Source organism: Salmo salar, chromosome ssa13 (genome assembly GCF_905237065.1).
Source record: "Salmo salar chromosome ssa13, Ssal_v3.1, whole genome shotgun sequence".
Classification (NCBI taxonomy): domain Eukaryota; kingdom Metazoa; phylum Chordata; class Actinopteri; order Salmoniformes; family Salmonidae; genus Salmo; species Salmo salar.
Genome location: NC_059454.1, coordinates 22,223,689 through 22,248,025, shown reverse-complemented (window position 1 = coordinate 22,248,025; position 24,337 = coordinate 22,223,689). Strand labels below are relative to the sequence as shown.

General features: G+C 44.0%; 1 protein-coding gene across 1 annotated transcript in view; it reads right to left on the bottom strand.

Annotated features, from left to right (window-relative positions):
• LOC106566625 (plexin-D1) overlaps nt 1-23,709 on the bottom strand; it is a 107,643-nt gene extending 83,934 nt beyond the window's left edge. Inside the window, exons 1-7 of the mRNA XM_014134824.2 lie at nt 22,251-23,709; nt 19,941-20,117; nt 14,380-14,511; nt 12,089-12,189; nt 6,084-6,213; nt 4,662-4,839; nt 4,443-4,551 (exon numbers count right to left, since the gene is read on the bottom strand). Coding sequence (XP_013990299.1) covers nt 4,443-4,551; nt 4,662-4,839; nt 6,084-6,213; nt 12,089-12,189; nt 14,380-14,511; nt 19,941-20,117; nt 22,251-23,480 — 2,057 coding nt within the window. The 5' untranslated portion in view covers nt 23,481-23,709. The remainder of the gene's footprint in view (nt 1-4,442; nt 4,552-4,661; nt 4,840-6,083; nt 6,214-12,088; nt 12,190-14,379; nt 14,512-19,940; nt 20,118-22,250) is intronic.
• Between the last annotated feature and the right edge of the window lie 628 nt (nt 23,710-24,337).

Below are 24,337 nucleotides of genomic sequence, written 5' to 3'. Positions count from 1 at the left end.
TTAGGTGACTTTTGGCAAACTCCAAGCGGCCTGTCATGTTCCTTTTACTGAGGAGTGGCTTCTGTCTGGCCACTCTACCATAAAGGCCTGATTGCTGGAGTGCTGCAGAGATGGTTGTCCTTCTCTGGAGCTCTGTCAGAGTGACTATCAGGTTCTTGGTCACCTCCCACCTCCCTTCCGTCACCTCCCTTCCGCCAACCTTCGGCTTTCGGAATGCACTCCATGTACAGTGTTATAACGATGTGCAAATAGTTCAAGTAGAAAAGGGAAAATAAATAAATGTAAATGTGGGATGTATTTACAGTGGTGTTTATTCTTCACTGGTTGCCCTTTTCTTGTGGCAACAGGTCTTGCTGCAGTGATGGCAGACTGTGGTATTTCCCCCAATCGATATGGGAGTTGTTCAAAATTGGATTTGTTTTGTGAATTCTTTGAGGGTCTGTGTAATCTGAGGGACATATGTGTCTCTAATATGGTCATACATTTGGCAGGAGGTTAGGAAGTGTAGCTCAGTTTACTCCTCATTTTGTGGGCAGTTTCTCTCCTGTCTCTGTGGTCAGCAGTCACGCTGGCTACGGACATACAGACCATACAGGCCACAGCCTTCACATGAAAAAACATCAACAGAACCAACCAAAGCTCCTACTTACAATTTCCTTACTTTTGCTTCGACAGTATATTAATTCTACATTCCACATAAAGCCTCGACCAGGCTGAATTTAAACTATGCTAATAGACATAGAATAAAATTTAACCAACATCACCCTCACTGAGTACAGAGGGTAAACTATTCAATTCAACAAACTATATATAATCCCAATAAACAAATGTTGCTAGGCAACATACAACATGAGAGATACTGTACAGCCAACAACATACAGTACAACACAAATATAAACAACACAGCTCCCCTCAGTGACACCGACACTGGTTTCTATAGCTCTGCCGCCCATTCTGCTTGGCGCTCTATGTGCGATGAGAATGCCATTGAGACTATAGATGACATTTGGCCGACATTTGAGTGATGCTAGGGACTTGGCAGAGAACTCTGCTCAAGGACGGGGCTGTTTGCATGCCTCAAATCTCACACTTATGATCCAGCTATTTCAAATAAAATAGAATTGTATTTGTCACATGCGCCGAATACAAAAGGTTTAGACCTTACCGTGTTATGCTTACTTACAACAATGCAGTTAAGAAAATAGTTAAGAAAATATTTACTAAACAAAAGTAAAAAATGTAATTAAAAAAAAGTAACACAAAATAACAATAATGAGGCTATATATAGGGGGTAATGGGTACCGGTACCAAGTCAATGTGCGAGGGTACAGGTTAGTCAAGGTAGTTTGTATATGTAGGTAGGGGAAAAGTGACAATGGCTAGATAATAAACAGCGAGTAGAAGCAGTGTAAAAACAAATGGGGGGGGGTTTAATGAATTGATTAATTGTTCAGCAGTCTTATGGATTGGGGGTAGAAGCTGTTAAGGAGGCTTTTTTACCTAGACTTGGCCCTCTGGTACCGCTTGCCGTGCGGTAGCAAGAGAACAATCTATGACTAGGGTGGCGGGAGTCTTTGGCAATTTTTTGGGCCTTCCTCTGACACCACCTAGTATATAAGTCCTGGATGGCAGGAAGCTTGGCCCCAGTGATGTACTGGACTGTATGTACTACCCTCTGCTGTCCCTTACGGTCAGATGCCGTGCAGTTTCCATACCAGGCGGTGATGCAACCAGTCAGGATGCTCTCGATGGTGCAGCTGTAGAACTTTTTGAGGATCTGAGGACCCATGCCAAATCTTTAAAGTCTCTTGAGGGGGAAAAGGCTTTGCCGTGCCCTCTTCACGACTTTCTTGGCACGTTTGGACCACGGTAGTTTGTTGCTGATGTGGACGCCAAGGAACTAGAAACTCTCGACCTGCTCCAATATAGCCCCATCGATGTGAATGGAGGCGTGTTCGGCCCTCCTTTTCCTGTAGTCCAAGATCATCTCCTTTGTCTTGCTCACGTTGAGGGAGAGGTTGTTGTCCTCTACACTGCCAGGTCTCTGACCTCCTCCCTATAGGCTGTCTCATCATTTTCGATGATCAGGCCTACCAAAGTTGTGTCGTCAGCAAACTTAATGATAGTGTTGGAGTCGTGCTTGTCCATGCAGTCGTGGGTGAACAGAGAGTACAGGAGGGGACTAAGCATGCACCCCTGAGGGACCCCAGTGTTGAGGATCAGTGTGGCAGATGTGTTGTTGCCTACCCTTACCACCTGGGGGCGGTCCGTCAGGAAGTCCAGGATCCAGTTGCAGAGGGAGGTGTTTAGTCCCAGGGTCCTTAGCTTAGTGATGAGCTTTGTGGGGACTATGGTGTTGAACGCTGAGCTGTAGTCAATTAACAGCTTTCTCACATAGGTGTTCCTTTTGTCCAGGTGGGAAAGGGCAGTGTGGAGTGCGATTGAGATTATGTCATCTGTGGATCTGTTTGGGCGGTATGCAAATTTGAGTGGGTCTAGGGTTTCCGGGATGATGGTGTTGATGTGAGCCATGACCAGCCTTTCAAAGCACTTCATGGCTACTGATGTGAGTGCTACGGGCCAGTAGTCATTTAGGCAGGTTACCTTTGTTTTTTGGGCACAGGGACTATGGTGGTCTGCCGACACATGTAGGTATTACAGACTCAGTAAGGGAGAGGTTGAAAATGTCAGTGAAGACACTTGCCAGTTGGTCTGCGCATGGTCTGAGTACACGTCCTGGTAATCCATCTGGCCCCGCGGCCTTATGAATGTTGACCTGTTTAAAGGTCTTGCTCACATAGGCTACGGCGAAGCGTGATCACACAGTTGTCCAGAACAGCTGGTGCTTTCATGGACAACTGTGTGATCACGCTCGCCGTAGCCTATGAAGTGCTTTGAAAGGCTGGTCATGGCTCACATCAACACCATCATCCCGGAAACCCTAGACCCACTCCAATTTGCATGTTTTCTCTCTCTCTCTTCCCCTCTCTCCTTCCCTTCATCCCCCTCAACCTTCCTTCTCTCCAACAGAATGTGGAGATTCTGATAAACGGCAGTGTCCATGATCTGGTTGGTTCCCGGGTAGAGTGTGACTACGGATTGGGCATTGCCACTGTAGCCACTGTGCACCTGGACTATGGCCCCGCCCAGATTCAGAACTGCCCCCTCCTGGACAACTGCATGAAGCAAGCATAAAAGGCATTTAGACTATCTGGTAGGCTCACGTCACTGGGCAGCTCACGGCTGGTTTTCCCTTTGTAGTACGTAATAGTTTTCAAGTCCTGCCACATCCAATACTTTTTGTATTGACACTTTGCCTGTTCGATGGTTCGTCTGAGGGCATAGTGGGATTTCTTATAAGTGTCCAGATTGGTGTCCGCTCCTTGAAAATGGCAGCTCTAACCTTTAGCTCGGTGCAGATGTTGCCTGTAATCCACGGCTTATGTTTGGGATATGTACGTACGGTCACTGTGGGACGACGTCATTGATGCACTTATTGATGAAGCCGGTGACTGAGGTGGTATACTCCTCAATGCCATTGGAAGAATCCCGGAACATATTCCAGTCTGTGCTAGCAAAACAGTCCTGTCGCGTAACATCTGTGTCATCGGACCACTTCCGTATTGAGCAAGTCACTGGTACTTCCTGCTTTAGTTTTTGCTTGTAAGCAGGAATCAGGAGGATATAATTATGGTCAGAGTTTCCAAATGGATGGCAAGGGATAGCTTTGTATGCGTCTCTGTGTGGAGTAAAGGTGGTCTAGAGTTTTTTTCCCTCTTGTTGCATATGTGATATGAGGGTAGAAATTAGGTAAAATGGATTTAAGTTTGACTGCATTAAAGTCCCTGGCCACTAGGAGCACCGCTTCTGGATGAGCATTTTCTTGTTTTTTTTATGGCCTTATACAGCTCATTGAGTGCAGTCTTAGTGCCAGCGTCAGTTTGTGGTGGTAAATTTATGGCTACGAAAAATATAGATGAAAACTCTCTTGATAGATAGCGTGGTCTACAGCATATCATGAGGTACCTCTACAGTACCTCAGGCGGGCAATACCTCGGGACTACCTTAATATTAGACTGTATATTATCTGTGTCGTCATTCATCCACAACTCAGTGAAGCATAAGATATTACAGTTTTTATTGTCCCGTTGGTAGGATAGTCTTGAACAGAGCTCATCCAGTTTATTCCCCAGTGATTGCACGTTGGCTAATAGAACGGATGGTAGAGGCGGGTTACCCACTCGCCAATGAATTCTCACAAGGCACCCTGTATTTCCTTCTTTCCTTCATGCGAGTGACATGGCTTTGGGCCTTGTGTGTGTGTGTGTTCCTTGTAACTGGGTTTAACTTAGGAAGGTTTGGTAAGTGTTAGTGGATAACACTATGAGATGGTGGAACAAATCTAAAAGAAACCCTGGATGACTCAGATTTGAAACACTCACGCAGTCTTGGGGTGTATCGCTCCTGTCCTCTCGCAATCATAGATGATGAAGGTCCCGGAAACCACAGACGTGCCATTCACCTTAATCGCCACAGGAACCATGAGGTGATCTGTCACAACAACATATAACATGGAGACATATCTCGGCATATCTCAGGATCAGGGGTGATGTCACTGGATGAAATCCAACTAGTGTTCTACCAGTACATGTAACCCTTACCTTTGCCAGGGGGGATGTGGGGGTACCTCTCCCGGGGCAGGAGGGGGCAGGTCTGAATCTGGGCGGGGCCATAGTCCAGGTGCACAGTGGCTACAGTGGCAATGCCCAATCCGTAGTCACACTCTACCCGGGAACCAACCAGATCAGGGACACTGCCGTTTATCAGAATCCCCACATCCTGTTGGAGAGAAGGAAGGATTAGGGGGATGAAGGGAAGGAGAGAGGGGAAGAGTGAGAGAAAACATTGTCTCCAAATGACAGATGGCACAATAAACTTGCATCTAAATATACTGTTACGTGAGAAGAGACATGAGAGACATAACACTGAGGAACAACACAGTGTCATATAGCAGCACTGCATTGCCCGTAAATCTCACTGATCTATTTCAATATGTGCGAGGAAAACAGAGGGGGAAGAAGGGGGAAGAGGGTGGGAAGAGGTGGAAGAGGGGGAGAAGAGGTAGAAGAGGGGGAGAAGAGGTAGAAGAGGGGGAGAAGAGGTAGAAGAGGGGGAGAAGAGGTAGAAGAGGGGGAGAAGAGGTAGAAGAGGGGGAGAAGGGGGGGGGGAGGGGGAAGAGAGTGAAGAGGGGGAGAAGGGGAAAGAAATGGAGAGGAAGATGACATAGCTATAGATACAGTAGTTGGAGAGGCCACTGACATTATGGTAACATGCTACACTGAACTGCACTCTATTGTCTTTGGAATTGATCTCTTCCTGGCTGTGGCCCTTACTTCCTCTTTCCTGCCTGCTGTTTCCTGTTTGGCAGGGGGCCCAGCTCTTGTGGCCCTGAGTGATGACTGTGAATTGGACAGCTGTTGGACCTATCACAGCCTACCTGACTTACATACCTAACACAGTGCTGTGTCTGAGCCTGATAATGTACCTAGTGTACGTACAACTGAGAAGGATGATAACTTCACAACTCAATACTATAATAATAATAATGATATTACGCTACTGCTACTCTGTTCATCATATATGCATAGTCACTTTAACCATACCTACATGTACATACTACCTCAATAAGTGTGACTAACCGGTGTCTGTATATAGCCTTGCTACACTTATTTTCAAATGTCTTTTTACTGTTGTTTTATTTATTCACACACACACACACACACACACACACACACACACACACACACACACACACACACACACACACACACACACACACACACACACACACACACACACACACACACACACACACGCACACCTTTTTTTCACACTATTGGTTAGAGCCTGTAAGTAAGCATTTCACGGTAAGGTCTACACCTGTTGTATTCGGCGCACGTGACAAATAAACTTTGATTTGATTTGACTCGGAACTTCACAATATTTGCTAAAGTTTCTGTTTGAACTGATAAATGTACTGATGTAGGACATCGGAAAACCAGTTATTATGTAATGTCTGGTACCTTGACGTCAGCGGAGAGGCTGATCTCTTGGGGGGTGAGGGTCATGGAGGGGCACTGCTGGGGACCCTCACCCATTCCGATCCAGGAGCGCACCATCAGCCCCCCGGAACACTCCCTCTGGATGGAACACCTGCACACAGGGCATAAAGTGAGTACATGGGTACATGGGAGAGTGAGTACATTGGTAAAGAAGTATGAATTGAAACCAACTTCCCTGATCATTTATGTTTATAATCTCCCTATGGGAAGACATAGACAGTGAGATATCGCATAGTGAAAGCCATTCATAGCCAGACTACTGTCTAGCAGTACTTCTCAAATCAGCTCCTCTATGGACCTAATAACAATAAAGCTCCACAATGCAAACTTTGTTAACTCAGTTTTCCCACTTCATCTGCTCTCCAGTCAGTGTTCTGGTCTGTTGCACAGTGTCAGGTGAAATAAAAAATCTGATTCTCATCATCTCATTGTGTCACATGACAGTTCTGGACTGTCAGTCAGTTCAGCACACACACCTACTCATGTTCCCATGACAACCTGCCCCTCCAGCACCCAGATCAGGGGCCAGTTGATCTAATTAAGCAGCTATCAGGCCAAGTCTTTATTTATTCATGTGTGTGTGTGTGTGTACTTCTGTGTCTATCTGTGCATACATATGTATGAGAGACAGACTGTGAGAAAGTGGGAGCGATCAGGCAAGGTAGGCTCATATTATGACTACTGTTTGACTAATAAAGAGCACAGCTAGTACTCCTGCAGTGCAGAATAGAACAGAGCAAGAACACAACAACATTAAAGTATAGATAAAGTGGACTAGAGCAACCACAGACAATAAAACAGCAGTTTGAAGTGATAATCACCACGTAATGACTTTAGCACCCATACTTTCCTTTGACACTTTAACAAGTATGTTCTAAAATAGGTGTGCGCAAACGAGTGAGTGCGCGGATGTGTGGATGCATGTAAATGTGCCTGTTTGTGTGTATGTTTGCGTGTGTGTGTGTTTTGCTGCACGCGTGAGTCCAGATTTCAGTCCTACTGTCGCTGAGGGACCAGGATGAGGCATGAGGTCAGCAGCTCTTCTAGGAACAGAATGTATCTGCAATCCCACATAAAACCCCTTACCCACAAACACAAAGAAGCACATTTAAATGTATACACACATCCGCTGTCTTGCTCACGCACACCTATTTTACACACACATACACACGTACAGTATGTACACTGACAAGCTATGATGCTGACCAGGAAACTCAGACAGTAACTAAGTGACCAGTGAGTTGTTTCCCTCTGTCTAACCCAGTGAGGCATCAGAATGGACTTTTGTTACTTCCCTTCCTTAAGAGGAAACCTTCATGCCTGGGGCTGCTCAGGAAAAGTGTGGTATATATTACTGTATGAAATTGATTCTAAAATCCATTCACAACTTATCTGTCAACTCTAACACACTCATATACTGATACATAAACAACTCCCTCTCTCAAACACACACACACACACACACACACACACACACACACACACACACACACACACACACACACACACACACACACACACACACACACACACACACACACACACACACACTAGCAGCAGTATTACTCATCACCTGTCAATAACTTTGCTAAAGCATGCAGGTTTTAAACGGTAACACACAGCTCCTTAAGAAAAACAGAGTTAACAAAAGCTGCTAAAATATGAGTTGAGAGGAAAAGCTCATTCCTCACCAGATATGTCTGGGAGGTGATAAGGAAGATGCGTTTTGATGAGAATAATTTTAAACATCTTAAAACATAGATCTCTCTCACACCCATACACAGACAGATATACAGAGAGACCCACCCACAGACAGATACTGTAAACAGAGAGACCCACACACAGACAGATATACAGAGACCCACACACAGACAGATATACAGAGACCCATACACAGACAGATATACAGAGAGACCCACACATAGACAGATATACAGAGAGACCCACACATAGACAGATATACAGAGAGACCCACACAGACAGATATACAGAGAGACCCACACAGACAGATATACAGAGAGACCCACACATAGACAGATATACAGAGAGACCCACACATAGACAGATATACAGAGACCCACACACAGATAGATATACAGAGACCCACACATAGACAGATAAACAGAGAGACCCATACATAGACAGATATACAGAGAGACCCACCCACAGACAGATACTGTAAACAGAGAGACCCACACACAGACAGATGTACTGTACAGAGAGACCCACCCACAGTCAGATATACAGAGAGACCCACACACAGACAGATATACAGAGACCCACACACAGACAGATATACAGAGACCCACACACAGACAGATATACAGAGAGACCCACACACAGACAGATATACAGAGAGACCCACACACAGACAGATATACAATCTGTGTGTTGTGACAAGGTAGGGGTGGTATACAGAAGATAGCTCTATTTGGTAAAAGACCAAGTCCATATTATGGCAAGAACAGCTCAAATAAGCAAAGAGAAAGGACAGTTAATCATTACTTTAAGACATGAAGTCAAACCGGAACATTTCAAGAACTTTGAACGTTTCTTCAAGTGGGACCACAGAGTAAAGGAAAAGCAGCCAACAAGTGCTCAGCATATGTCGGATCTCCTTCAAGACTGTTGGAAAAGCATTCCAGGTGACTACCTCATGAAGCTGGTTGAGAGAATGCCAAGAGTGTGCAAATCTTTCATCAATGCAAATGGTGGCTACTTTGAAGAATCTAAAAAATAAAATATATTTTGATTTGTTTAACAGTTTTTTGGTGCCTACATGATTCCATATGTGTTATTTCATGGTTTTGATGTCTTCACTATTATTCTACTTCTCTGATAGAGTTCAATGTGTCAAATCGGATGGCCTGTTGTCCGGGCCTCTGGCAGTCTCTATGGGGGTGCCACAGGGTTCAATTCTTGGGCCAACTCTTTTCTCTGTACACATCAATTATGTCGCTCTTGCTGCTGGTGAGTCTCTGATCCACCTCTACGCAGACGACACCATTCTGTATACTTCTGGCCCTTCTTTGGACACTGTGTTAACAACCCTCCAGACGAGCTTCAATGCCATACAACTCTCCTTCCATGGCCTCCAACTGCTCTTAAATACAAGTAAAACTAAATGCATGCTCTTCAGCCAATCGCTGCCGGCACCTGCCCACTCGTCCAGCATCACTACTCTGGACGGTTCTGACTTAGAATATGTGGACAACTACAAATACCTAGGTGTCTGGTTAGACTGTAAGCTCTCTTTCCAGACTCACATCAAACATCTCCAATCCAAAGTTAAATCTAGAATTGGGTTCCTATTTCGCAACAAAGCACCCTTCACTCATGCTGCCAAACATACCCTCGTAAAACTGACCATCCTACTGATCCTCGACTTCGGCGATGTCATTTACAAAATAGCCTCCAATACCCTACTCAATAAACTGGATGCAGTCTATCACAGTGCCATCCGTTTTGTCACCAAAGCCCCATATACTACCCACCACTGCGACCTGTACGCTCTCGTTGACTGGCCCTCGCTTCATACTCGTCGCCAAACCCACTGGCTTCAGGTCATGTACAAGACCCTGCTAGGTAAAGTCCCCCCTTATCTCCGCTCACTGGTCACCATAGCAGCACCCACCTGTAGCACGCGCTCCAGCAGGTATATATCTTTGGTCACCCCCAAAGCCAATTCCTCCTTTGGCCGTCTCTCCTTCCAGTTCTCTGCTGCCAATGACTAGAACGAACTACAAAAATCTCTGAAACTGGAAACACTTATCTCCCTTACTAGCTTTAAGCACCAGCTGTCAGAGCAGCTCACATATCACTTCACCTGTACATAGCCCATCTATAATTTAGCCCATACAGCTCTCTTCCCCTACTGTATTTATTTATTTATTTTGCTCCTTTGCACCCCATTATTTCTATTTCTACTTTGCACTTTCTTCCACTACAAATCTACCATTCCAGTGTTTTACTTGCTATATTGTATTTACTCTGCCACCATGGCCTTTTTTTGCCTTTACCTCCCTTATCTCACCTCATTTGCTCACATTGTATATAGACTTATTTTTCTACTGTATTATTGACTGTATGTTTGTTTTACTCCATGTGTAACTCTGTGTTGTTGTATGTGTCGAACTGCTTTGCTTTATCTTGGCCAGGTCGCAATTGTAAATGAGAACTTGTTCTCAACTTGCCTATCTGGTTAAATAAAGGTGAAATAAAAAAATAAAAAATTCTACAATGTAGAAAATAGTAAAAATAAAGAAAAACCCTTGAATGAGTAGGTGTGTCCAAACTTTTGACTGGTACTGTACATTTAAACACACTCACAGAGAAACACAGGAGACAAAACACACACTCACAGAGACACACAGGAGACAAAACACAACACTCACAGAGACACACAGGCAACAAAACTACACTCACAGAGACACACAACACACACACTGACAGGCAGAATAACACATATGCCTTCTATAACACACACACACACAGAGAGATACAAAGGCATAGAGACAGTCCTGACGCACGCACGCACGCACACACGCACACACACACACACACACGGGCAGATTCTCCAATGATGAGATAATCCTCCAGCACTCATTATGTTTGAGTGTGTGTGTCAGAGAGGTGACAGAGAGGACCCATCCACCCACAGACACCGACCCCTGATAACAGCCCCCTTTGCTCGAGCCCTGGGCTCCGGGCCTTATGACCAGTAGCAGCCCAGGGTGACCTCCCAAACACACCACCATACACATGCTGATGACATCAGTGCCCCGGACTCACACACACACACACGTCACACTGACATGCGCATAAATACACACTTGACATTTTCTTCTCAAAGGAGTCAGTGTGCGCTCTCCCTCCCACCACCATCATCACAATCAACACGCCTTTGTAGAGGTAGAGTGAGAGAGAGAGAGAGAGAGAGAGAGAGAGAGAGAGAGAGAGAGAGAGAGAGAGAGAGAGAGAGAGAGAGGGAGAGAGCAAAGAGGAGAAGAGAACACAAAGAGAGAAGGATGACCAGATTAAAGAGAGACATGAGAATGAGTGCGTAGAAGAAAACAGTAACTAACAGTTACCAAATAAAAAAGGAATGACAGACGGGGAGGAAGGGATAAATAGAAGATAAATAAAGAGAGGCGAGAGGGAGATGAGAGATGGACAGACCGTGTTAGTCTGTCTCTGTGCTGCTGTCTCTCTGCTCAGTTCTCAAATCTCTCCTCAGTCCTCAAACAGTCCTCTCTTTCTCTCTCATCCCAGTCTCTCTCTCTCACTCTTTGCATCATCCCCAGTCTTTCTCTCTCTCTCATCCCCAGTTTCTCTCTATCTCTCTCATCCCAATTCTCTCGCTCTCTCCCTCATCCCAATTCTCTCGCTCTCTCCCTCATCCCAATTCTCTCGCTCTCTCCCTCATCCCAATTCTCTCGCTCTCTCCCTCATCCCAATTCTCTCGCTCTCTCCCTCATCCCAATTCTCTCCCTCAGTGCTCCCTGGCCATGTCCGACCAGCACATATCTGCTTTTATCACCGAGCCATAACCAACATAGCACTCAGGCAGAGAGAGAGCGAGAGCGAGAGCGAGAGAGAGAGACCCACATCATGGACAGAGGCACATTCATCATACTATACGCTCACTCCTTTCACAGCAATTACCATAAAACTTTACACGGGTGGCCGTGGCTCTAACAAAGGTTAGCGTTTTTCACCATGAATCTTATTCTGGGAGTAGCGCTACAGAGTGGTCACTAGCTAGCACAGCCACAAAGTCATCAAATCATAATTTTAAACCTAATCCTAACCTTAAAACTAACCTTAACCACACTGCTAACCCTAATTCCTAACCTTAAATTAAGACCAAAATGTTTTCATGAATTTTGACTTTGCAGCTGGCCCATCTAGCGGAAATCGCTCAGTTCTGCCTCCAGGGCAAGATTCATGACAATAAATGTAAATACCTGCTCTCTAGCGTGCACCAGCCACAGTGGGCGTCGCCGGCACCCAAACAGTCACTGCAGGATCTGTACTGGCCACATGCTGCTACCTTCACCCTCAGGAGCTATGGACAGAACCATACATACATACACTCAACAAACCATACATAAAACACTGAGCATACCAAACATTAAGAACACCTTCCTAATATTGAGTTGTACGGGGCATGGACTCTACAAGCTGTTGGCCCATGTCAGTGTTGGCTGCATGCCCTTTGGGTGGTGGACCATTCTTGATACGCTCGGGAAACTGTTGAGCGTGAAAAACCCAGCAGCGTTGCAGTTCCTGCTGCAATCACACTCCTTTGCTGCAGCCACACTCCTTTGCTGCAGCCACACTCCTTTGCTGCAGCCACACTCCTTTGCTGCAGCCACACTCCCACATGCAGTGTGCACGGTTGACTCATGTCCGTTATTTCACATACTACACCTTTTGACAAGGTGGCAACACATCCTCCTAAAACTTCAGACAAAGCTATGCATACTTGCTCATCTATAATTTTTGGGTTTGTCAATCCTCCTGCTATCTCCTCTCTAAAGTGTTGTCTCACTAAAAAGATGGGAACTGATTTATCTGAGGTGAAGTGAATGGATCTGATATAACAGAACTGTAATAACTGTTAAATAATATACATTTTATATTAAAAAAATATGACCACACACTACGCACAACCAGGAAAATGCATAAAGGAAACAAATGTCATACATCCAGTGGCGATCCGTCATTCAGGGCAGGTGGGGCAGAGCCCGTTTTGCATGTTATTTTGGCATTAATATGTGTCACATCTCAGTTTGCAAACAATGGTCTCTTTTTTGCTTTCTTGAGTAAGGCAGCTCCAAAATGCAGGTGTTTCAGCCTAGCTCAGTGCTTTCTGTGGTGGTGAGTCAGTAGGAGTTGGTAATGTTGTTTAGTTGCGCCGTAATTGGCTCAGTGTTCCGTCACTCATGGGGACACTACGTCACCGCAAAATCTACAGGGAGAGCTCGTAAATTTAAGCCCCTTGGGTGCTGCTATAGTTACATTAGAAGTGCCCATCCAAGAAGGCTCAAGGTCATTGGCCACAGATAAAATTACGTCAAATCACGTTATATCTATTGCGATTTCATTTGACTGATCATATCAACATCATACTTTCAAAATCGTAGCTAGCAAGCTAGACAAGCACTCATCATCATGAATCAACTCGACAATCTACTGGCAAATCCTTTTCAATCCTTGTCATATCAAAATAAATAATGAAGAGAAATTATAGATAAAACGTGTCGGTGCTCATCAGACATTGGACATAAACATTACACAACAAGTTGGAAATCACAAATTCAACAATGAGTGGTTTGGAAGGAATCAGTGGCTAACTGCAAGCATTGCAAAGCAATCACTAGCCTGCTATTCAGTGGAGTGGGTGTGTAGTCCAAGTCTGGGTTTAAGGGTCTCTTTTCCAAACTTAAAAGCATAAACATCCAACATTGGCACTGCTGTCAATCCATCATGACTTCTGCCGCGTTAAAAACAACTGGAAACTCTGAACTGGGAAATCTCAGACTTCAGTGAGTTCAAGAAAACTGGGAACTCAGAAAAAAATTGCTTGTTTTGAACAATCATCCAACTCGGAATTGCAAGTTGGGAACTCGGGCCTCTTTCTAGAGCTCTGACCTGAAGATCATGATTCGTTCTTGTTTTTTTCCCCGAGTTCCCAGTTGTCTTGAAAGCACCATAAATCCAAATAGTTATATTGACTATATACGTCCTAGCTCACTCATTAATGTCTTAATCGAAATTACGGATTGCCTCTTATCCGCTCGTCGTCCTCTTATGCCATAGTTTGTAGATCTCAATTGTCGGTAGAAACCACAATTGTTTAAGCAAGTCAGCCATATCAGCTATGTTTTTTTAAAAGGCAGGAAATGAGGCTGAATAAACTGTTTCACTGTCAGACAAGGCTCTGCTGATAGCCAGGTGTAAAAGTGGTAAGGTGTTGGACAGCTGTTGGGACAGCTTTATGTAGGCCCTAACAGTTTTTTGTCACCGTTATAGTGCAATTAATGTATTGTTTAGTGTTGTGTTGTGTAGTGGCTTTTCTGGCATGCATCTAAACATCTTTGGTGGAGTGAGCCCCACCAAGATGTACATGCTAAAATGGCCACTGCATATTATGTCAAACAAACAAACTAAACCAATGCCAGTGTCAGTGAGAACATGAACCAGTCTAACTGAGTCTAGTTGATGGATAAAAGTATGGATCCCACAGCCTTACATGGTGAGAGGTCATGAGGTACAGGTAGTTCCTGTCCATGGGGTCAAAGGTCATGATGTGGTGCACTGATTCGCCGGCTGGGAGCTTCAGAGCCCACTGATTGGCCACAGTCAGGTTCTTCAGGAGGGTCAGCTGTGGGACACAAGGCAGAGTGCTTAGAAAGATAGAAACACTGTATAATCCTACAACAATAGTAAAAGTATTCAACAATCATTTCCGTTTTGGTTTTCTATTGGAGAGAATTCATGTGTTAAGCCCTTTTTGTATATTTTCAACCTAAAAGGTAAGTTCTGTGTGTTTGTAGTATTAATACAAAGACACACTACATGGCTGTGCTGATGTGCAGTAAGCTACTTCTCCAAGGTAAGCAGATTCATTAACTTGGCCATCTGTGCTCCTCTCTCCCTCCTGTGAGACGCATAATTCTAAGTCATACAGTAAATGGGAGAATATGCTAGCTCTGCTCTGGTTTCCTGTCTCACACCTACACAATTTCACTGGGCTGTGATTTGGGGGTTAAGCAAACATGACTTTAGTCAACTCCAGCACAATCTCCCTTGAAAGTATTACATTGAGATACTGGAATTGTCACCTAACTAAATGCTTTTTTAAGAAAAGACACAGTTTAACATTAAGTCACACTGACACTGTAAGTCACACACACATAAAGGGAAACACATAACACTTTATCGAAAATGATGAAATCTTTGCAATTCTTGCACATACACACTCACACATACAGTGATACATAGAAAAATAAATACTAAGGCTGTGACTTCCTGTCACATAGACAGTGAGAGAGCTTGTTGTTCTCAATGGTTGTGTCTCAGCTCAATAGACATCCTGCCATTCTGAGGAAACCAGCTAGAGACTGCCCTGGTTTCAAACAGACTGGGCTACTTCTCTAGTGACCAACCACAACACATCACAACACAACACACACAGACAAGTGCACACAAGCACAAACACACACATACACATTAGCACAAACAAAACACACAAATGCTCACGTGTAACAGTTTTGCTTCCGTCCCTCTCCTCGCCCCTACCTGGGCTTCAACCAGGGACCCTCTGCACACATCAACAACTGACACCCTCGAAGCATCATTACCTATCGCTTCAAAAGCCGCGACAACTACTTCAAGGTCTCAGAGTGAGTGACGTCACCTATTGAAACGCTATTAGCGAGCACCCCGCTAACTAGCTAGCCATTTCACACCGGTTACACACACACACACACACACACACACACACACACACACACACACACACACACACACACAAACAATAAAGATCAATCATACAGGGTCACAATAGAAAGCCACCTGGGCAGACAGAAGGAAGTGGTGGAGGGGTGAGATGGCACAGGGCACAGCCAGGTCAAACAACAAAACACATGCATACTGGGAGGTCACTCACTGCCTCTCTCTCTCTCTCTGTTTGTCTGTCTGCCCCAACATGAAAGACTCTGTTCAACTCAGGATTACTCAGCTGCTTCAAGCTCTCTCTGTGCGTGTCGGGCTGGTGTGTGTGTGTGTGTGTGTGTGTGTGTGTGTGTGTGTGTGTGTGTGGGGGGGGGGGACAATGAAAGAAAAATTCATATGGGAGGGAGTTGAGAAAGAGGGAAATAAACGAGAGAGAGAAAGAGAGAGGGAGCGAAAGTGAGACAGAGACCGAGACAAAGAGTGAAATAGAGAGACAGTTTTGCTGTAGTGAGGGGCAGAATTAGTTAAACATGGCTGGAATTACTTCATTGCGGGTCTCTTAACCCCAGTAGCAGAGGCCTAACTCAATCTCTACTGTTTTTCTGTACTACTCAGCCCGAGCCAAGCTCACAGCCAGAATCACATTACAAACACTAACAGCACCATTATACTCTGTTGCAGAGCTTCCCCTAGGGCACGCACGCACACGCACACCACACACACACACACACACACAGACCTATGTGTGTGTCGAACATGAACACACGCAAGATACATACTGTATGTACCCCAGGCAACACATAGTACATGCTCCATATTAACCCCCCCCCCCCCCACACACACACACACACACACAAACACACACACACATAAACACTAATTCTGTGAGAACATACGCAGCACATAGTCATGGGGTATGGGGTATGCACACTGGGTAAACACCAAACCCCTTTCACTCAGTAGCATAAAGACACAGGCAGAACCCCCCCCCTTCCAAAACCTAAATATGCAATCAGGTAGACCATATAGACACACACACACACACACACACACACACACACACACACACACACACACACCACCTTAACCATCACCATACATCCGGCATAAACACATACCCTCCCAATGACCAATTATCTTCGGAACAGGCTAAACAAATCAGAAAGCTTTTTTAGGAGGCCTAAAAAAAGACACCCTCCAGCAACATATTTCTAACGTTGTAAAAGGTACCAGTCTAATTCAAACCAATATGGTCAGAAAGCTTTCAGACTGGGTTTTATTGGTTTTACCAGACACTGCTGAGAGGTAGAGGTATAGCTCATGGTGCTCTCAGTGCTGTAACTTCTCTAGTCTGTTGGCTCAGTCAGAGGTGACTTGGTGTGCTGCTGACACAGAATTAAGGAATTCTGTTCATTGCAGGAGGGAGGTTTTCATAGGATGCAGCAGCAGCAGATGTTCTACAGCTGAGCTCCCAGACTGTAGGCTGAACAATTAGAGAGACGGACCCTTAAACACACACTGTGTGACAGTGAGTCACATCATGATGGATCCCCAGAAAAGTGTGATGGGCCACACTCAAAAAGATGTTACATAAAGCTTACTTCATCTTTTATAATAGTTGTTTCTGCATCAGGGATAGCGTACCACATCTGGACACACCCCAAAATGTCCTAAAATAAAAGCAGACGTTTTCATTCACAATAGCTGAGATGAATTCATAGTGCATCACTTTATCTTCAACCTGAACCTTCTACCAGGACCCACAGTAAAGCAAATGTCCTCTCAATGCAGATGCTCTTGCCTTGTACTTGGGTCGTTCCACCTCAAAAAGCACCAGAAAGAGGATTTCAACAACCACCATCCCAGATTGTTCTGAAATAGTTTCTGTTGTTAGAAACAGATAAGATTAGCATTCCTGCAACATTATTTTGTTGCAATATAATAATTTGATCTCTGAGAAATTAAGCTAATTGATTGCACCCAAAATGTGCCATTTTAATTTATAGGATTCATATAATATTCAATAAATATAGTACCTAACAACTGATTTGGACCAAACTTTTTTTTAAACATTGAGTTAAACATGAGGAATTCAAATAAATGGTCAAAAGCCACCCACGGATCCCCCCATGCCCCACACCAATCCCACACCAATATGTCTTTCTCATTATTTCTCATGTCTTTCTCATTATTAGTAAAAAGTGGCCAATTTGGGGACAATCAATTAACTTAAATTATCAGAAATGAAATTATATTTCAACGAAATAATGTTGCAGGAGGCTAATCTGGTATTTTTCTAACTACGGAAATGATTTCAGAACAATCTGGGATGATGGGTGTCATGGCTTGCTGAAATGACATGGAACGACCCACTACATAGTCAGCAGTGTTAGGGAAGCTAATCTAAAAATATAGTTTACTCAGCTACCGATTACATCACAATGGAAGAAGTTAAGCTACACTAAAGCTACCCTTAAGAAACATACAGTATAGTTTACTGAACTAAAGTTACTGGGGAAAAGTATTTCACTACATCCAAACTACTTTGTGAAAAATTATCATAATATGCAAATCTGAAATGTCATAGCTACAAATTTCAAGAACAGGTCATTTTGGGGTCAAATGCTAACAGAATGTTTAATTTAGCCAATTAAACACAAAAACGATGTTTCTGGTGCTGAAAAAGAAAGGAAATGATTGCCTACTACACCCATATTTTATTTTTGTAGTTAGCTACACCGTTACATGGCAACAAAAACAATATTAACAACAAGCTACTGCAAAATGTAGTTAATTACTAGTTGAACTCCATGTAGTTCACTAATCCCCAACACTGATAGTCAAATCAAACTTTATTTGTCACATGCGCCGAATACAACAGGTGTAGACTTTACCGTGAAATGCTTACTGACAAGCCCTTAACCAACAATGCAGTTCAAGAAAGAGTTAAGAAAATATTTACCAAATAAACTAAAGTCAAAAATAATAAAAAGTAATATAATAAAATAACGAGGCTATATACAGTCAGTCATGTCATATGGGAACTTTCTTTATTACTGTTCCTTGCATTTTAGCGGTCATTCTTTACAATGAATGTCAGCACCTCTTAGACCTTCTTCTCAGTTATTTTCTGATTTCTCATCTTTTTCTTTGGGTCATTCCACGAAATGAGTGCCTTTTGCCATATAAACTTTCATATTTTAAGTATAAATTGTGTACAAATATAGAATTGTAAAAGCCTGTTATATTAAATGAAGTGCCCTTTATAGGCCACATGGAAAATTCAATAAATCAGATTTTTTTTATATGAATAAAGACTTGCTAAAGTGACAGAATTCAGCATTTTGACATTATCTTGTCCCTTTGTGCATTCACCATCATTGTAAAGCCCTAGTTATGTTGTTGCTTTTACAAAGTCATTTCTGAAGATTATTATTTATTTCATGTGATTAGTGATTCATTTTAAGGTATCAAAAAATAAATCCCTAATTTAAGGTCAACCCTGTTACGTGAACTGAACTCTCATTTTAATATGGTGAAACTATTCCTTTTTAAATGTTTTTTTTTTTAAAGAAACATTGAATATCTAATAGTCAAATCATAGTGTAAAAGCAGGTGAGCTGGTTCTACTCTTTTTGGCCATTTTCAGGTGTTTTGTGGTGGAAGACTGAGCAGATTGAGCATAACACTTCAACCCTGTTACCCATGTATAGACAGGCTAAAAATGTTTTAACAATTTAACAATTGTTGTGAAGCTTGAATTCATTTTCCACTCCCTGTTGCACACAACAAGCTTCCATTCCCCCTGTCACATGGGGATTAATGGCTGATTTAAGATGAAGTTGTCAACCCTGTTTACGGTCAACCCTGTTACTTTATTTGACACTTAATAGGCACTTACTATAGACATTCTTTAATTTAACCTCTTGAGATGGGAAAACACATTATTTATTAAGTTGAATGTGCTCTTTATGACAGAATGTTAAAATTAGGTGAAATCAAAATGTTTAGTTGCATTACTCAAAAGACACCTAATAAGTGGAATGATCCCTTTACTTAAAAAGAAAATCCCCCTTCCCTGCTGTTCCAGCTCTATAGTAATTTACACCTGACACTTTAACTTATTTTCAATAAATGTCATACATCCCTGAATAAAAGAATGGCTGAATATCTCTGGTACATTCAGTTTGTTCTTAAATTCCGGCAGCATAGTTAGACTGTGAGGTAGCAGGCCTAGCAACTGTAGATTTTTTCCTTTACAAGACAAAAAGGATAACAAATAAAACACTGCTCTCTCTTTTATAAATGTGGATATTACTGAGAGATTTCTTATGTAAGTAAACCATCTCCTCTGACCTTGCGCAGTCGTCCAGTGCTGGTGCCCAGAAACACCACGGTATGGTTGTGTATGTTGTCCACAGCAACCGAGCTGAGGCCCAGGGACACAAACAGGGGCGTGGCCCTCAGGGGCCTCCGTAGGGCCAGCGGGTGCTGCAGGTGGGCCGCTCCACAGTCCAGTTGCTCCGGTTGCAGCTGACAGACAGAGAGAAAGATCTTATTTTAAAGTTGGTTTAAAATATCTCAATTTACAGGAAGAGAGACCGGCAGGCATGCATGTCGGCAAGCAGAAAAAGATAAATGGAGAGAAAAATAACCCCAAAACAGTGTAACACCATTATTGGACACTTATGTTTTAGTAGGCTACACTGTAATAATGATGTAATTATAACACTATGAAAAGCTAAAAAGCTATGTCTTCTTGAGAATTGGCAATTTTCCCTCTAAATGTTCAGGACAGCTGAAGGCCTGATGTCAACATTTACCATGTGAAAATGAAAACTTGAGTATATATCAAAACATTCATTCCATTTGATTCAAATGCTTGGATGACTTCCACGAGTGCATGTCCATAGTCTTTTGGAGGGCAAAGGAACAGTAAGGACTCGAAGATGAACACAGTGAAGTGGAAATCGAGAGAGAGAGAGAGCGAGAGAGAGAGAGAGAGAGAGAGAGATCTTTCCCACGAGCCGCTCCTCTCTCGACCTCTGTGCTTATCATAAATTGTGTCTTTGGCTTTCCTTCAATGGAGGGCCCTCAGAAACGCTACAGATATATCAGATTTTCCCAGTCACCGTTGGGGGGGGGGGGGCAGGGGGGGCCAGTGCCTCTGTGACAACAATTTTGGACCCCCTTGTGGCCCCCCTAAATGTGGAGTATGACGACATTTTTACATAGCAAAATTAGTTATAATTCTTTTTTTACATCCTTTATTAGACAGTGGCAACGCAGAACACTAATGATAATGAACATGATCTTTTGCCTGCTAATGCCTGCATTGCAGTGAAGAAAACGATATGACAACAATAATGTCTAACGTAACTGGCCCCTCTAACAGTTCAATTGGCCCCAGCTTGGCCCCCCCAGTTGAAATGGTCTAGAACCGCCACTGTCACCACGGACTAAAAGCAAAACCAAGAAAACCCTTTCTTCTTCGGGGCAATGCTGACTTTCTTCACGAAAAACACAACCATTTCAAGCTGCAGATTTGCAGGCCTCGGGGAAACACAGGCTGAGAACGACATTCGGTCGAGATTTCTAATCTGGTTACCGGAGCCTACAGGGCAGGCCAGCACCACACAACACCGCTCATGGGACAGCCCCGCATCTTTACGACCTGACTGTCAACGCAGTGGTCTGGAGACTGTTTGTCACGACTAGCGACCTGTCAATCTCACCACAATGAAACTATGGAATTTCACATTCCTCAGATGCCGCGAGCGGCATAAAGACTTTTCATGTTAAGAGACTTTTCCGTTAATAGGGGCGCTTTAGCCTAAATAATAAGGAGTGGGGCTTTATAGTGTCAAAGTAACAGCCTTTATAGATCTATAAGTTAATAAGAATAAACTTTTCTTCTTGAATTGCATGCGTAAAATATGAGAGAATGTGCTATGTTATTTGACACAACACGATTCAACACTGATTTACCAAGATTATTTAACACTGCTTCTCATAAAATAAATAGGCCTACTATATTTTTCTTAGAGAAGTAATCAGTTTGCCCAGGGAAATTAAAATTTTTTTAGCCTACATGTAATTTAATTGAATGTGTTGTGTATCGATGGCAAACGAACGTTTTCTTTAAAAAAATCTAAATACATAAGTCCATTCTTCCTCTCCAACATGCAATAGGCTATAGGCCTAAGCGTGAATGAGCTGGCGCGGATGTGACATTCACAGAAATACCCCGCACGGTTCCCATAACCTTCGCGTGCTTTGGAAGATTCTTCACACAATCACCGCCCTGGGCTGCGCTCGTGACATCGGAGCTTTCCCCCCAGAAATGATATGGGGTGATTCATTATTCAAACTGTCATACCAAGTTGCCAAAAGCAACATATTTGCGGAAATATTTATTTATAGTAGCAAGTCCAATAATAAATACATCTTATAATAAATCTTTCAGAAAAATGTAACAGAATGTTTTTATGACATTATGCAAACTGGGGAAACGAACAGTGCCGTATTGCGCGTTCCATGCGTAATTGTGGCTGCTAACTTTATCTAGGCTAAATCAAATAATACAAAACAGTATTGGTTTCAACCAAGTCTCCCAAACACGAATAAGCATACAGATCTCACTGAAGTGTAAAATGCTTCACTTACCACCAGGTTCCCTTTGTGTACGCATGCTGCGCCCGAACCCTGGATGACGCTGTCCAGCACCTGCACATCGCTGCTGGGGGAGTTGGAGCAGTTCCTCCGGCCCTGACGGATCTCCTCCTCGATATCTGAGAACCGAAACGCACACAGGGCAGACTTTCTGTCCGATTTGGTGAACACTCCGAAAAGGTGCGACTCCAGCCCCTCTCCGGTCACCGAGTGGATCACCGCCGGGTGAACGGAGACCAGCCGGTTGTAGATGTTTCCGTTATATCCACACTGAAGCGGCATCTGGATGAAGGACTCAGTGAGCTTTCGGCTCTCCGAGGTGGATTTTCGTGTGTTCTCAGTGTCCAGGCATATCCTTGCAAGGATGCTGTTCGGCTGGCTCTGCTTGTGGCCCATATTCGCGTCATTGTTGATAGCAATATAAGCGTAGGTCTTCTGAATGAAGGCATGAACGAAGTTTAGTTTATTCTTCTGCTTCACCTCCTGTTTTATCTTGAAGACGTTATCCTCTGACGGGTTGATGTCATAGGTGAACAGCCTGGATAAATCATTGATGTTCAGGGACCGAATGGCGATTTCGGGTGTGTTCTCGAAGCGCAGGTCCTCCTTGCTGTGGTTCTTGGGGAAAAACTGGGTTCCAGCGCCGGTGTAAGTGGCCCCGACGAGGAGCCGGGTGTTACCCCCGTGGCTCCTGAAGATGAGCCCCACGGTGGAGGCGTTAGGGTGATTGGCGGCGATGTTCAGCATGCTGGGGAACACGGTCTTCTCGCCATGAGGGGGGAACTCCACGGCTATCTCCGATATGTTTTCCATCTTCCTGAGCTCGCAAAAGCCCTGGTACACCGAGCCGCATATCACCAGCACCCCCTGCTCCCTGTCCAGCTTGAGCAGCTTGTTGAAGTTGTCGGTGAGGGATTTGGGGTGCTCGCAGGGCGCCTGGGGCAGCTGCGGCGCATGGCACAACAGGTTGTCCTCCACCGGCCCCGTTCTCTTCTCCACTTCTACGCTCAGGGTCCCGTTAAGCTGGTACACCGTGTTTACCGTAGCCAGGTAGACTTTTCTGCTGACCTCATCTACCACAAAGTTATTTGTCTGGTTTGGAGAGGCGAACGCCTGTTGGATCTGTAACGCGTTGGCAAGGCACGGGCTGCGATGGGCATTCCAGGCCGATTCCAGCACCAGAACGCCGAGAATCAGAACTACTATCTTCTCCGAAGGAGGCATTTTTCCTTCTGGCCGGTTTCCGCGTGTTCTGTGCGGAGGGGTGCATTGAGTAAGGACAAAATAATGTGTTTGTTCCTACTGCGACAATCTAAAAGGAAATGCTGTTTCCTGCTCAAAACCCAAACACAGAGTGACGCAATAAGAGTCGTGCTTCATTTTCCCAGCGCAGCTCACCGCGGAAGAGAGTTGAGCGCGCAGAGCTGTCTGCTGCCCCTCTCTCTGCCCACTCCACCTACAGCCCCGCTCCCAGCGGCTGCAATCCTAAACTCCCCATTAATTCTTATTAATTGGGAGTATATAGGCCTACGCCTTGGAATTTCATAATTTAAAATGTATTCAGTCAAAGTTCATTGTTGTGATTAGGGCATGCTAATTGTAGGTTATTTGCGTAATGGACATCCACACACCAAGGCAGAACAATAATGGTGTAATTACTGTTAATGATCCCTCTCTATATATATATATATAAAATAATTTTTACAAAATAATAATTTGAGAGGAATGAGGGGAAATAATCATTTGAGAAGAAAGTATAGCCTATGGTCCCGCTCCTCTTAGGGTTAATGGTGGGTCCTGCTCTCACCTCCTGCGGCCAGTTGGTCCCTTGGTTTTCAGATTAGTTCTGCCTGCAGATACGCAGAGGGCTCCGTCTGCTCTGCGCCCATACGGTGGGGGTAAGCTACGTGAAAGTGCTACCAGATGGGCACCACAGCGCACCTTTCCGGTTTTTGACATTCACATCTATTTAGCAGAGCTTTTGGGTCTGCGCCTCATAAATATTCTAAAGCAACACATGTGCACCTCTCAAAAATGTGTTATTAAGTTTAAAGGGACAATCTGCTGTTGCTAGATCCATT